This window comes from Neovison vison, chromosome 13 (assembly GCF_020171115.1).
Source record: "Neovison vison isolate M4711 chromosome 13, ASM_NN_V1, whole genome shotgun sequence".
Taxonomy (NCBI): domain Eukaryota; kingdom Metazoa; phylum Chordata; class Mammalia; order Carnivora; family Mustelidae; genus Neogale; species Neogale vison.
This window is the reverse complement of record NC_058103.1, coordinates 30,926,041-30,941,222: the sequence shown is the minus strand read 5'-3', so window position 1 is coordinate 30,941,222 and position 15,182 is coordinate 30,926,041. Positions and strand designations below refer to the sequence as shown.

Below are 15,182 nucleotides of genomic sequence, written 5' to 3'. Positions count from 1 at the left end.
CATTATACTCCTTATCGCAGAGGCCTGGAGAAGTTAAGCAAGGCCTGGAGAGGTAGGAAAAGGCAGAGCTGAGACCAGCCATGTGGCTTCCATAGTCTGTGCTCAGTCACCATGTTAAGGAGGCAGGTTCGGAATGAGGAAGAGAGAACAAAAAGGTCAGAGCAGTGAATCACTGAGGCAAAGAAACGTATTACCTGGTACTTTCTTAATGTTGCCTGGGTTCAGGGGTCGGAGGTTTGGGGAGCGGTGGAATAATATAAAGATACATACAAACTTATAGATGGCATCTGGTAGTCACAGTGAATGGACGTGAATCATCATTAGAAGAGTTACACTCCATGAAGGGATGTTGGTTTGTTTTGATGGTCTTTTCAGCAAGTTGAGCACTGAAATGTTTCAAAGTTTAACACTGGGAGGGGCGCCTGGGTGGCTCAGTGGGTTAAGTATCTGCCTTCCGCTCAGGTCATGATCTCAGGGTCCTGGGATTGTGCCACGCCTCGGGCTCCCTGCTCAGCGGGGAGTCTGCTTCTCTCCCTCTGCCCTCACCCAGCTCGTGCTTTCTCTCTCAAATAAATAAGTAGAAATCTTTAAAATATAAAGAAACAAACAAATATTTAAAAGTGGGAAATGAGATTCTACCACATGGTTCCGGGAGGAAGATATGCACTGGGATGTAACCTGCCTCTATGACCGAGTGCCCTGGTTGGTCTCCCGGGCTCCTAATTGGAAATGAAATACTGCCACCAAATGGGGCATTCTGGGTCCACCGGATAGGACCTGCGCATCCTTTCTCACCAAGTCCCAAAAGGCCAGGGGTTGTATTTGGGTTGGAAAGACTTAGAAGTGATTACTGTGGAGTCTAGGGCAGGGAAGTGGGAAAGAAGGGCGGGGAAAGGAGAAAAGTGCATCTCCCAGACATTCCGCCAGTCCAGCTGGCGAGAAGCCTCCCCTACCAGCCTGCCCTTGAATGAAGCTCCCTCCTCGCACTTCTAGAACTGCAGCTGATCACCACTGCCCACCTTCAGCTACATGCCAGAGGCTGGGGCTGAAATTCAAGGGCACGACTGGCTCTTGGGTTCTAAAAGGACTGTAGGTAACTAGGGCCTGGGAGGCAGGTCTTTGAACCCGGCTGATGGCTGAACTTACACCCGGGGGTCTGTGCATCCCCAGGCAGCTGCTAAGAACATCTGAGAAAAGACCCATGTTCTTGGAGAGCCATAGGTGCCCCCAGCAACCTCACCCCTCTGCAGTCATTAGAGGGTGCTGTGTATTGGTTTGGGAAAACTATGACCCTTCTTCCTCTTTGAGATCCTTATACTTTCTTCCCTGCAGGACACTGCAGGACAAGGGTCACTGGGATTTGCTGTCTAAAGTAACAACCTCACACACTCTACCCCTTACAGAGTCCTAACAGCTCACCAGGATCCAAGTCCTCTCCTTGTGCCTGTGCACAAGCCTGGACCACATTTCCCAGGCTCCCTTGCAGCTGGGTGTGGTCAAATGACCGAGTTCTAGCCAATGGAATACAAGCCTAGGTGACACACCTACTTCCTGGATAAGATCTCGGTAAGGCCCGCCCACAAGCTTCCTGATTCCTATTGGCTGGAGTCCACCCTATGAACTAGGGAGTCCACCTGCTCTAGCCACAGAGCCTTCCTCAGGGGATCCTGAAAAAGTCCTCCCTACTGATGAGGAATCTTGCCCACGAGCAGGACACTAGGCTCTTCTGGACTTAAGTCATGACACGTTTTGTTATTGTGGCAACTAGCTAATCTTCCCGCTTCCATGTTCTGCACAGCGTGACTCTTCAGCTCAAGGTCACCCTGTATGGTTACTTGTTTACTGTCTCCTCCTTCCACCTGAATGTGGGCTCAGAAGGGCAGGGGCTGTGTTTCACCCCCTGCTGTGTCCCCAACGGTAGAGTAGCTCCTGACATAGGGGAGACACTCAATAACCCTGTGCTGAACACACAGTGAATCCGGGTCTCTATGGAAAGGCCCCTTATAGCAAGAAAAGCAACCTGCTTCTGCTTTCACTTTCTCATCCACCTCTGGAGCTGGAAGATTCGCTTTTCACTGAACAAACACCCGCTGGTCACCCTGCGGGACCCAGCCTGCATTCTCTCCTCTTTGAGGCCCTCTTGGAATCCTTCCCACAGTGGTTGGCATCCCATGTCCCTGAGCCAGGGGTCCTTCTGTAGTCACACTTGTCACACCGCACAGCAAGTAGTGACATCCATGTCTCTTCCACCCCATCACGTTCCCCAGCCCCCGCTAGACTGGGAGATCCTTGAGGCCGGGGCTTTCTCAACTATGTATCCTCCCAGGGCTGGGCCAAGTGCTTCTTGAGAAACAACTAGTCCAAAATATTTAACAAATATCTCTAAAGTATTTATCATATGTATGTTATATGGATATATAATATTTATGAGATACTTAATATGTATTTTATTGTCTTTAACTCTTTTCACTCTGCTTCTGATATGTATTTTATTGTCTTTAACTCTTTTCACTCTGCTTCTACCTTTTACTAAAGGTAAAAAGGTTCCCACAGCCACACGGATTTATAAGAGGACCTAAGCTGGTGCCTGGAATGTTCTAGAGATTCTTCTAACTTCTAGGCTTTTGGAGCTTAATACTTAAAACACCCATAAGAGGCCCGGACCCTTTCACTGTGTATCCATACAAACCTGCCCCTGATCAAAGACCCCCAAAACATTTTCCCACTGGAGCCCAGGCCTGCTCGTGGCAACACTGTGCACACACGGGATTTCTGGCTTCCAAAGTGTGTGCCCATTGGACCCTCACAAAGGCCCCGGGACTCAGGCAAGACAGTGACTATCATGTGCATTTGACGAATGAGAAAACAGGCGTAGGGAGGCTGAGTGACTCGTCTGAAATCCTGGTTTGTGTGTGTTCTGAGCTGTCTCTAGGACCGGGCCCAGACAGTTCCTTTCCTTTTCTTCCTTTTCTCCAGCCTGAGCTGAGATGAAGAAAGTACACGAGGAAGCAAAGCCACCATGCCGTGACACGCGTGCACAGAACCGCGTGCTGACTTGAGCCATAAAGTGAGTCCAAAACAAACCGGGCCAAATAACTTCTGGGCCCTGAAAGCTTCCCCTCTCTTCTGATTTTAAAGCCCTATGGCCCGCTTGGGGGGTGGGGGGTGGGGGTCTGTAGTTATGTGGGTAGCATCTTCTGCTGTCTTGCTGGGTGGTCGGGGCCAGCACAGGAAGGCAGGTACTTACTCGATTTTTCTTCTTTAACGGTGTATTCGAGCACCTCGGACGAGCCCTCGTTCAGGGAAGGGAAGTGGACACAGAGCACCAAGTGCTTCAAGCTGCTGTCCCGACGGACTAGGAACGTCTGCAATGGAAGAAGGAGGGGAGCTCCATGAAGCAAAGATTTGGGTGATGGTCAGGAGGACAACAGTGGGATAGAAGTCATTCAGAATGTTCCAGAAACAAGGAGGCAGGGTGGGGGAGTCAAGCACCCATTAGAGAACTGGGGATTCTGCCCTCAGAGCCAAGTGTCACCTGGCCCGGGTGCCCTGGCTCTCGAGTCTCCATTTCTCGGACGCCCACAGAGGGGATCCAACTAAATCAATGCTTCCCAAAGAATTCTGTGTTGTAGGTGCAGAGTTCGGTGGGAGTGTTACACATATGGTTTCCCGTGCCCCAGCACTGGGGCCCAGAATCGGGGGATTCTGATAAGGGCAGCGGTCCTGCACCCACACTTAGAAAAGCTCTAGGGCACAGGGAGTCATGTTGATTTTGAACTCACACCCCAGCATGAATGCTCTCCTCATTGTCATCCCCACCCTGGGCCCTAAGACTCTCCCACCCAGGCCCCAAGTGCCTAGGCTGGAGCCCGGGGAAACTGGGAGTCTGGCCAAAGGTGCTGAGGGATGAAGGCTGGGGAGCCACTGGCTCATCCGCACGGACATGGCCCCAGAGCTGTGAGAGGCTCTGGAGAACCTCTAAGATGGTGCCTCTTCCCTTTCCCCACTAAGGCACACTGTCCTCCACCCGCTTCGTGATGCTCCAGATTCTCTGCCCTTGTTATTGGTGACTATTATTGTCCTGTTGCTATGTTATTGTAATTGTTAATATAACATATTATTGATTAGCAGCAGCTGACACACACTGCATGCCTAGTCTGCCTTGAGCCTTAATCCCAGGTGATTAGATTCCATGATCTCACTTAGTTCTTTTATTAAAGCTATGGGGGGTATGGTATTATTATCCCCATTTTATAGATGGGGAAACTGAGGTAAAGAGAGGCAAACCATGCCCAAGACTACTAGGATCATAAGTACTAAAGCTGGGATTTGAGCTCAGGTCCTTCCCCTCGGATCCTAGGCACTCTACCATCCTTGTACCCCTGGACCTGATCCAGAGAGACTGTGTTCCTTTGGGAGCAGTGACACCATGAGCCCACAAGTCACTGGACTGTGGCTGAAAGTTTATAGCCCCTCTCCTGGAGTAGGGCAGGATGAAGAGAGCATAAGAACCTGGAGTGGAGGGGCGCCTGGGTGGCTCAGTGGTTAAGCCACTGCCTTCGGCTCAGGTCATGGTCTCAGGGTCCTGGGATCGAGCCCCGCATCGGGCTCTCTGCTCGGCAGGGAGCCTGCTTCCTCCTCTCTCTCTGCCTGCCTCTCTGCCTGCTTGTGATCTCTCTCTGTCAAATAAATAAATAAAATCTTAAAAAAAAAAAAAAAAAAAAAAGAACCTGGAGTGGATGGGGGGGGTGATGGGAGGGAGGCTTCTGGGGGTAGAAATGCAGGTGGGATGCTGCCTGCAAATGTGCCCCAGCCTGGAAGGTGGTCCTCTCTAGAGGCCCACCTGGAGGCCAGCTTGCCACTAGTCGCCCCTGCACAAAGGGAGGCCACCTGACGCCCCTGCGCAGCCTCGCCCTACCTGGAACAAAGGCATCCCTGAACTGATGCTTTGCCCTGAACCTGATCTGACCCCAGGAAGAGGCTGCCCTTCAAAGAAAAGCGGTCACCTGGCCTCTCCTTCTGAGGTCCAAGGTCAAGCTGTCTTCTGCCCCCCAAGGCGGGTGGGAACCAGCAGTGTGTGAAGAAACTGTCAAGGCAAGTCTCCACTGGGGGTGGGGGGTGGGGTGGGTGAGTGCCATTTAATAAAAGTAGATCTGGTCTTTGTTCCTGGTTCCTGGCACAGAGCTTCAAAAACCCTTGGAATTTCCTGAGCCATAAGTGTCTTTTATTATTCATAATGAACTGCTTTTGATCAGACCTGAGTTCACACTAACAGGTGACTCACAGTGGGCCCCTGGTGTCAAAGGAGGGGGTGGCCACAGAAAAGCCATCCCTATCTCAAACCTCCTCTGGTGCAGAGAGGAGCTGGAACGGAGAGGGCCACCAAGTTAGTCCGTGGGGTCTAGGAGATAAAATCCAGCGGAGGCCATAGGAGCTTCCTGGTTGTTGAACACGCAGGTATGCCCGGATTCCCCCAGGGGAGGGTCTGGGGGGCTCTGTGTGTCCCTGCCCACCCCAGACCTCACCCTTCTTTGTCCCTGACACTGGCTGCTCTTGAGTTGGGCTCTTTAGAATAAAAGGGTCAGCAGAAATAGTGCTTTCAGGAAGTTCCCAGAGTTATTCTTATAAATTGTCAACCCTGAAAGGGGGTTGTGTTTGCAGCTGGGTTAAAAGTGTGAGTGTGGGGAGCCTGGAGACCGACCCCCTTCCGTCTGTCCCCTGAAGTCAGGGTAGCCTTATTGAGGACCCTGACCTTTAACTTCTGGGGCCTGCACTGCCTCCGGGTAGTGTCAAAATGGGGATGAATTGGGGGACACCCTGCTGGAGTCCGAGAATTGTTGTCATAGCACGAGTGAGTGAGTGTGTGTGCACAGGGCATATGGAAGGAGTGAACTCTGGGCTTCCCCAGGGCCTCCCACCCGGAACTCTGGGAACAGGGAAGGGAGGCCTGAGCTGGAGCTAGCGGGTCCCCCAGGAAGGCCGGCAGTGCAAACCTGGACCCTTGATGCTGAGCCCGGGTGGGTGATGAGGCTGGTGCCCCAAACTGAAACCGAACTGGGGAGGGTTTCTGTCTGTGCAGGGAAAGCACACACTTGACAATGTGGTGCCCATGTCTGGGGACACCTGCCCAGGTGGGTCCCGCATTCAGAGGCCACGCACGGGCAGAGCTGCCTCTCTCTGACCTTGAGTGTCAGGAAGGAGGGCCTGGGTTTTTCAAACTGTGGGTCACGACCTGTGAGTGCAAATGCCACTAAGTAGTTTTATTTTTTCAAAATAAAACAGAGGAGAACAGAAGATGAGAAAGCATCTTTCTCATGCCTATGAGAAGGATGGACTCCTTGTCAGAGAATGAGGAAAAAGAGAGAGAGAGATCCTCAAAGGGCCAGGGCCACAGTCCAGCATAGATTTCTTTCTTACTCTACTGGCCTGGCCTTCTTCCTTGACTATTTTGACCCACACTGATCCCTCTCTCAGTTGACTGCGATGACCAAGCATGGTTGCTGGCCTCCACGGGGGACCTCCTTGACCCTGCCCTGTGAACTAATTAGCTCTTTCTTACCCAGCACATACTCGTTTCTAGATTTCTTCACTGCTGACACATTGGCCCTGTGCTCCACCCTCGAATGCCCCTGAGAGGAAGAAAGAAGATAGGAGCCCTTGGACAGTTACTTCTCTGGCTGGAAGGAGGGTCAATCTGTCACAATCTGTATTTTTCTCGGGCTCCCAGAGGGCCCTGAGCAGCCAGTTATGAGCTCGGTGGCTCTGGGTAATTCTGTGGTCCCTGAGCCTCAGTGTGCTCATCTGTCAAAGGGGAGAATGACACCAAAGCACCCAGCAGGCCATAGAACCGAACAAAAGCCCTGCCCCTCCAGGTTGGAAGTCATGGAGGTTACACAAGAAAGCCCCCAGTGGGATAATCGGACCTCCATAGATGCCCCCTAGGGCTTAATTCTCCGTTTGCCCCCCTCCCCCCATGGCTGGGTTTTGGTCTTCAGTCTCCCAGTCTCGGGCTCTGTGGCGAACTGGGGGTCCGTCTGTCACTCGTGTTGACTGTGAAAAAGAACCAGAAGGGGTCTTGTTGGGAGAGTGGTTCAGCAGATGGTGAGGAGCAGGAGGCTGGAACAGTGGCTCCCGCTCACCTGCGCTCTGGCCACGCTCCTTCCTTACGTTTGGCCTCACTCACTCCTCAGGCCTCACTCACTCCTCACGGTGAGGTAGGTACTGACCATCTGTCTTTGACAAGGGAAGACTCAGGGCACAGAGAGGCCACACAGACCCAGTGCCATGCCGATGGGAAGTGCAGAAGCAGGACAGAGACCCACGTATCACTGGGAGTACCTTGCTTCTTTATTGCTCTCCTGTGTCACAGACTCATTGCGGGGTAGGGGCATGGACAGGGGTGGGAAGTCCCCCAGGCTGGGTTCTGACCAGTCCCCAATTCTTAATGCCCAACACCCACCCTTTCTGCACGGCCACAAAGCCTCACACAGCACTTCCTTCTACCATGGCCAAGTCCCGGGGCTCTTATCTGAAAAGCCAAGATAAGGCCCTGGGGGAAGCTGGGGGGTGGGGTGGGGGTGGCAGAGGCTGTGAGTGGGTGGGGGAAGGATGGGGAGGGAGGCCGGGGGAGACTTCTGCCCGATCCTGCCTAGATGGCCATGAGGGAGGGGGAAACTGAGAAGGTCTGCCTGGGCCATGGTCCTTCGGAACAAGAGAGTCTGTTCTGTGTTACCCTTTGGGGAGGATTAGCTGCTCAGCTAGTCACGGGTCCCTTTTGGGAAAGAGCCACAAACAGCACCCCAGACACAGTGTCGCTGTGCAGTAAAGTGAGGAACAAATGCATAGTGATCCCTGGCTTTCTAGGTCCTGGGGAATTGCTGGGCTCCACCTTGGGCTGGCCTTGGCTTATCCCGTTAGAGGGGGTTCGTCGGTGATGGTGGCCGCAGGTGAGTACACAGCAGGCTGAAGGACCGCACCGGCCACCCAGGGCTCTTGCTCCAACCCTGGGGGGTTCCAGGTGCAAATTCTTCAAGCCCCCTTTGCTTCTATTTCCACCCACTGCAGCTAGCTTTCGAGAGACGCTGGGGGACCCAAAATCCCAGCTCTGCTACATGCAAGCTATGGATCCACGGACAAGCCGCCTTTAGCTCTCCAGGTCTCAATCTCTTCATCTGAGCACGAGAATGATAATATCCACCTTTCAGGGTTGCTCTGAGAACTGCTGACTGGGTACACCACATGCCTGACACCAAGTGTGCACTTAATAAAAAGCACTTACAATTTTTATTATTAGACTAGACTGCTCCCATTTACCGAGCACTAACCCACATGCTAAGATTTTTAGAGGCATCATCTCCTTTGATAATTATTAGCCAGATGATTACTATGTATCTTTTTCCAAAGGGAGAGATCGGAGAAAGGGACTCACAGAATGTTCTCCTATGTGGTAGATTAAAAATGGCCACAAATTCCTTGTAGTTTCTCACATCAAAATTCCCCACATCTGGAAGGAGTAGCCTTGGGACTTGCTTTGACCGAAATGAATGTGGCAGACAGGGCACGGTGGGGTTCTGAGGCTAGGCTGTAAGAGGCAGGTCGGCTTCCATGCTCGCCCTCTGGGACCACAGATGTCACATGAGGACCCCGGCAGTGAGTCTGCCGGAGTCACGTGGCCAGCCAGCTGCTGGCGCCAAGGGCCCGCCAAGCGAGTGGGCCCACCTCAGGTCAGCCAGCCCCAGCCGAGCCGCCGGCTGACTGCGGCTGCGTGGCTGACCCCAGGTGAGACCAGCAACAGAGCAGCTCCACAGAACCCAGCCCAAACTGCAAACCCACAGAATCGTAAGCAACTCAAATGGTGACTGTTTTAAGCCACTGAAGTTGTCAGTGATTTGTTACGTGACAGTAGCTAATGATAGAGCCATCAGGTGTATGGACATGGGCCCCATCGTTTAGGTACCCACTCCTCTCTTCCTTCTAGAAGGTGCTATGGAGGGATCCCCAGAGCTCAGGGAATGGGGGGGGACAGTTTGAAAGCCAGGGGCACTGGGGAAAGGAGGCAGTTCCCCACTCTCCAGCCAGAGGAACCAAGACCCAGAGATGAAACAGGCTTCCTGAGGCCACATCAGTTGTTAGTGGCCAAACGAGGACAAGAACGCAAGGCCAGTGACCTTCAGGCCATGGTGTGACCACTACAGGTCACCTCCTCCAACCCAACCAACCCACAGAGTGTCAGCTGAGTGCGAGTTCTGAGCCAGGCATCAGGCTACAGGTTTTAGACAGATACTTTGTAGTACTTTGGGCTTGGGAGTGTTCTACCCATTGCACAGATGAAAAAAGTATGGAGGGAGGAGCAGCAAAAAGAGAGGGAAAGGGGAATACTCAGGGCCGTGGGCCTTGGGGCCCTTCCATGTACGACTTCGGCCCACAGGCTCTGAAGCCAGATGCTCTGAGTTTAGTCCTTAGCTTGGCTACTCTGAGCTGTGTGGTCTCTCTGGAGCTGCTTCTTCCTATGGAAAATGGGATCATTAACAGTTTCTGCCAGGGACAGTCACTATCCGTTAGCTCTCCGACAACGAGTCTTTTCCCTTTCTTGACAACTGACCCCAGTTCCGATCTGGGTCTGGGTGCAAGGTATCCTGCCTCAGGAGGAGTTGGTCAAAAGCCAATCATGGCTATTCTGCTCCTTTTTGCCATTCACCCCGTTTCCAGCCCCCTCCTTGCAGTTAGGGGTGACCAAAAAGTCATCTAAAAATAAATTTGTTCCCTGAAAAAAAGACCGAGGCTTGGAGAAGAAAGCCTTTTGCCTGTGACCTCCTGCCTCTGAATAGGTGAGGTGGCTGGAGCTACCGCTGCCATTTGTCACCATGAAGTGACAACTGGAGGACAAAAGCCAACACCTTGCAGATGGGGAACAGAAAGGTGAAAAGACCCTGGGTTCTAAGGACATCACTTGACTACTAAACTAACCCTGGACCCCACTCTCCAGCATTCCCAGCTGATCGAGGCCCTAGGTCAGTGGTGCCTCCCTTCCCCAGTGCCCCTCCACCTGCCTCCCGTCCTGAGAACAAATGGCACAGAACCCCCTCCTGCAGGAAGGTAGCATTCCTACCCCCAGGGGTTCATGGACCGCTCCATGAGTCAGAAAGGAAGCCTGGTGAGACACCGGGCACAAAGGACAAGGACAGATACCCTCATCAGCAGCTCTAGACTTCAGGCCTCAGCACAGAGTAAATCGTTGAGCTTAAGGTGGGGAGTGAGGGACCAGATGACAAGTGTAGCCGTGAGGGCCTTTTCTGTCCCCCTGCAGTACACTTGCCTGTGGACTATGCAGGATGATAATGAGTGGAACAGTTCAGTCATTTCGTTTCCTCCTCCACTGCTCCTAAAAGTCTCCCATTAACCAGGCCACCAACAAACCTTGATGTGCCCCCGTGTCCCCACTCAGCCTCTCGCCTCTGTGGGAACAACGCAGTCTGGTGCCACGCTGAGCTGACATCTGAGTCAACCCACTCCTTCTGCTCCCTCTTTCCCCCCTCTTTTGTCCGCTTCCTCAGTGCCCTGCATTAGGAACTTTCAGAAAGCAAAAGAATCCTCTTCCCCAGTTGCACAAACTGACTGGGGCATGCCTACTCTAGGGGTCCAGTTTTCTTTAGGGATTCTCCTGTCCCTACCCACCAAACAACTGTGGGGAAGAGGTCAGAGCACCGGGCTGAAAGGCAGGACACTTGGGGTCCCTCCTGGCTCTGCCCCTGGTTTGCCATGTCCTTTGGCAAGTCATTTCCCCCCTCTCTTGAGCTGGCTTTTCCAGTCTAGTGAGGGCAGGGGGCTGCAGGGTCCCAGGCCCCCTTTCTTCTAGAAGATACTCTCCCAGATCGGCACCGGGGGTTCTTTCCCAGATCCCAAGAGGCTGGCACTGAGTTTGCTGGGGAAGTGACTGCAGTCCACGAGGCAGGAGCCTCGCCCCGTCCACCCTTAGCCAGGACGTGTTTTGGGAAAGACCAACTGATTGCTGTAACAGCTGGGACACAGTATGCTTGGGGAGAGAATCACACAGCTTCTGCAGGCCCCTCCTCCTCTTCGAGTAAATATACAAAAACCCAAAGTCCAATACACCATAATGATTTTAACTTTTATCCATTTTTTCCCAGACAATCCAGAGCGGTCTGCTTTTCCACTTTGGTTATTTTAGGACAATTTTCCAGCTGCTTTGGGGGGGAACTTTCCAATCATGGCCATCAGAGCAGGCTTGGAAGTGGCCGGTTCTTCCAAGAGGCCAGAAGCTCAGGGGCTGCTAGGCCTCTGGAGGCTGATGGTCTAGTGGGTCAGGGACCAGGGCCCACTCTGGACACATGTGGCCCACCCTTCACATCACTTCTAATGAAGTGGTAGCACGGCAAGGAGGGGAGATTTTCAATCACCTCCGGAGTTTTTAAAACATGCTGTTGCCTGAGCTCTAGTCCAAACCAAAAAAAAAAAAAAAAAATAAATCTGGGAATGAGGCCGAGACATTTTTCAAGCCTTTGAAGGCAGTCAGTTGATGGGTTCAAATCACACTTCGGCACTTAGCAGCCGATTACGTGGGGCAGGCTCCTTACCAGAGTTGACTTTCCTCACTTATAAAATAGGGAGCCTGCCCCCAGTTCTGCAGGGCTGTTGGAAAGATGAGAGAGGGGGGCTTGCGGCACAGGAGACCTGCGGGAACTGCTGACCATGCTCCTTTCCTGGCCCCAGCATCTGGAAGGGGCAAGAGAGAGGCGCCACTGATGCTTTTGCCAAACTAATCTTGAATGGATTTGGCATTCCTTGGGCTCACACCTGGGGAAGGTGCCTTGAACCACCTACACAGCTGGTCTGTATCACCATACAAGCTATTCTAACTCTTGAGCTAACCCCCCACTACAAAAAGCAATCTCACAAGAGATTTTTTTCATTAAAAACTATCTTTTGTCCTCCAAGCAATGGCACTCCAGTTGCAATAAACACACAAAACACCCAGATCTTGCTTTCTAATATTATTCTCTAATGAAAGAAACGGGGGCCCCATGGAGAAATGGCTGATTCCAGGATGTGGGCAAGAAATACACAAAACAATCCTGGAGCGTGCAGGGTCAGAAAGGAAGGAAGTGCTCCACACAGCAAACACACACATGCACACGCACAATGATGACTGTATGTCAAAGGGACACGGGAACCAACTGACGGAGCTCAGGCCAAAGCTGGAACAATCTGAGCAAAAGAATCATTGGGGTGCCAGGGTGGCTCAGTGGGTTAAGCCTCTGCCTTCAGCTCGGGTCATGATCTCGGGGTCCTGGGATCGAGGTCTGAAGCAGGCTCCCTGCCTGCTTCCCCCTCTCTCTGCCTACTTGTGATCTCTGTCTGTCAAATAAATAAAATCTTTAAAAAAAAATCATTAAAGTAGTATTGGATTATAACCCAAAGCAGAAAGGCAATACCCATGAGTCCATATTGCTACAGGTAAATGATGGAATAAATAAATAAATGGAGGAGAGACACATCTCTTGTGCAGAAGAATTCCAAATAATTTATGTAGATAGTCAAGGACTCCCCAGTCCCTGAGGACGGGCCACACATAGTGACTTCCTTCCAAAGAGGGCAGCATAAGGGGTGGGAGAGCAAGGATCACTTTACAGAGGCGAGAGCTGACAAGCACCTCGGCCAGGTGATCCAGGTCAACGCCAACAGTGAGTGCTAAGTCACGTTGATAGTAGGTTCTGCTGACATGATGTGAAGAGAAAGACAATCTACCGGGTCTTCGGCCCGCAAACTCATAACCCTAGTCTAAGCATCAGATGAATGCCGACGGAGGGATTCCCTACCAAATGCCTTTGAAATACCTGTATTCCTCAAACCCGTCAAGGCCATCAAAACACAAAGAAAGTCTGAGAAACCGTCCCAGCCTAGAGGAGCCTGAGACACGAGGACCCAATGTAAGGCGGAGACCTGCTTGAGAGGCTGCCATGGATAAAGGACATATTAGGTAAAAGCTGGGGGCTTTAGCGCATGTGAATGTATCAGTATTACTTCATCAATGGTGACAAGCGTATTCTATTCCTGCCTGATGTTAACAGCAGCGTTAAACTGGGGGAGGAGTCTCTGGGAACTCCCTGTACTGTCTTTGGAACTTTTCTGTAAATCCAAAATTTCTAACATTAAACTTAAAAAAAAAAAAAACAAACACCACACACAACAAAAATCATTTGGGTATAGAAAGAAAAGAAGTGGCTTTTCGACTGCCTTGTTGCTGGATACACACAAATCAAAAATGGGCCAGTATGTTCCCAATACGTATCAGAGACACAGACTGCTGGGAGGGTAGGTAGGGAGGGCTGGAGGGGTGGAGGGGTGGAGGGGGTGGGACATGGTCAAGGTCATGGAGCTCCTGGTGGACCACGCCAGAAGCCTGGTCTCCAGACTGTTCACCTCTGGAGGGGCGGGTATCCAGGTGATCTCTGAAGACCCTTGGAGCTCATAAAGCCTGGGGACCACCTGTAGTCTCTGCAGGTTTTTTTGTTTGTTTGTTTGTTTTCATTTTTTTAAAGTACTTTAAAAAAAAAAGATTTTATGTATTTACTTGGGGGAGAGAGAGAGAGAGAAAAGGATAAAGCCCCTGAGTAAAGGAAGGTACAGAGGGAGAAGCAGGCTCTCTGCTGAGCCGGGAGCCCGAGGTGGGACTCGATCCCTGGATCCTGGGATCATGACCTGAGCCGAAGGCAGACACTTAACTGACTCAGTGGTCTGCAGCTCTGAAAATGAGGAGAGCATTGCAGGTTCAGTTTCCCACCCTCCTGTGGGAGGAAGTTACCTGGCCAAGGGCCCTCGCTGAAGGTCACACCTCACAGACTCTGCTCTCACTAGTCATGTGGCCTCAGGCAAGTGTCAGAGCCTCTGCTGTCTCCTCGAGTAAAGGAGGACATTAACAGCATGGAGCACCTGGCAGAAATCATGGTGGGGATAGATATGATTGTGCAAAGACCAACTCTGGGTAAGAGTTGGCCAACGTTCTTACCAGAGCATGAACTTTGGGCTTTGCCTCTGCTTGAAAACAGAGATGTGAAGCGGGGTGTGGGGGGGTAAGGGCAGAGAGGGAGGGGGCGGGGAAAGGAAGAGAAGGTGCATCTGGTCCAATTCTGTTGGCTCAGGGCTGGCCCTGTCCCTGAGGCCTCAGCGGGGCAGTGAGTGGGAGCAGGGTGTGGGCCTGGCTGACCCCCTTTAGGGCAGCTTCCTTCCATCTTAACCATGGCCGCTCTCTCGGTCCTAGGATCGGATGCAGGCCTCTCCCTGGATACGGGTGTCACATTAGAACCCAGCCTTGGAGCAGCTTTCTATTTGCTATCTCAGTCCGTCCCATCCACCCTGCATGACCTGGCTCAGAGTCTGCCTCCTCTAGGAAGTCCACCTGCATCGCCCCAGAGCTTGGCATCTCTTTCTGGCCATGGCCAGATCTTTTCATCCTCAGGGCAGAGAGGACTTACTGGAACACAACAAATCCTCACACCCCACAGTGGTGTGGGGGTTCTCAGGAGTCGCTGGACAGTAACAGCTTTCTAGTCCTTAGGTGGGATGGCTTTAAGATGTGTGTTCCACGCTGGTTCCCAGAATGCTGTAGCAGGATCCAGCTCCCCTTGCAGCCCGTGGTAACGTGCACGACCACACACCTTTCATTAGCTGCCTCCCTTCCCTGTCTTAGTTCCCCTGCCAGCCTCCTGGGGTCACCTCCCAAATAAACTACTTGAACTCAAATCCTTGTCTTGGGGTCTGCTTCTGGGGAAGCCCAAACTAGGGTGCTCCTCTTAGCCTCAGTTTCCTTATCTACAAATTGGGGATAATAACAGGTTCAGAGGCCTCCCAGGATTATCACAAGGATGCGAGGAGAGGACATCACACAGGACTTGCCATGAACGTCAGTACCTGGCCCAGCACCGAGAAGGAATCCTCATGTTGAACCACTCTTGTTATTTTGATTTGGGCTTATCTTCAGCTTTTTGAAGATAGGGCTGACCCTTAAGGCAAAGCAGTCTGGACTTAGGGCCAGCCCACCCTGCCCTGAAGAGGCGCTTGCCTTTCCCACGATGGGTCCTCACTGTCTTGTCCATCTGCATGTCCATCCATGCCCAGAAAATGGCCATCCCTTGGCATCAAAACCTTGCACTTGGGTCTACATT

The 15,182-nt window shown here is 52.0% G+C and overlaps 1 protein-coding gene across 1 annotated transcript in view; it reads right to left on the bottom strand.

Annotated features, from left to right (window-relative positions):
• The window catches only part of RIN3 (Ras and Rab interactor 3), an 82,728-nt gene that overhangs the window by 64,083 nt on the left and 3,463 nt on the right, over nt 1-15,182 (bottom strand). The window contains exon 3 of the mRNA XM_044232330.1: nt 3,248-3,365. Coding sequence (XP_044088265.1) covers nt 3,248-3,365 — 118 coding nt within the window. The remainder of the gene's footprint in view (nt 1-3,247; nt 3,366-15,182) is intronic.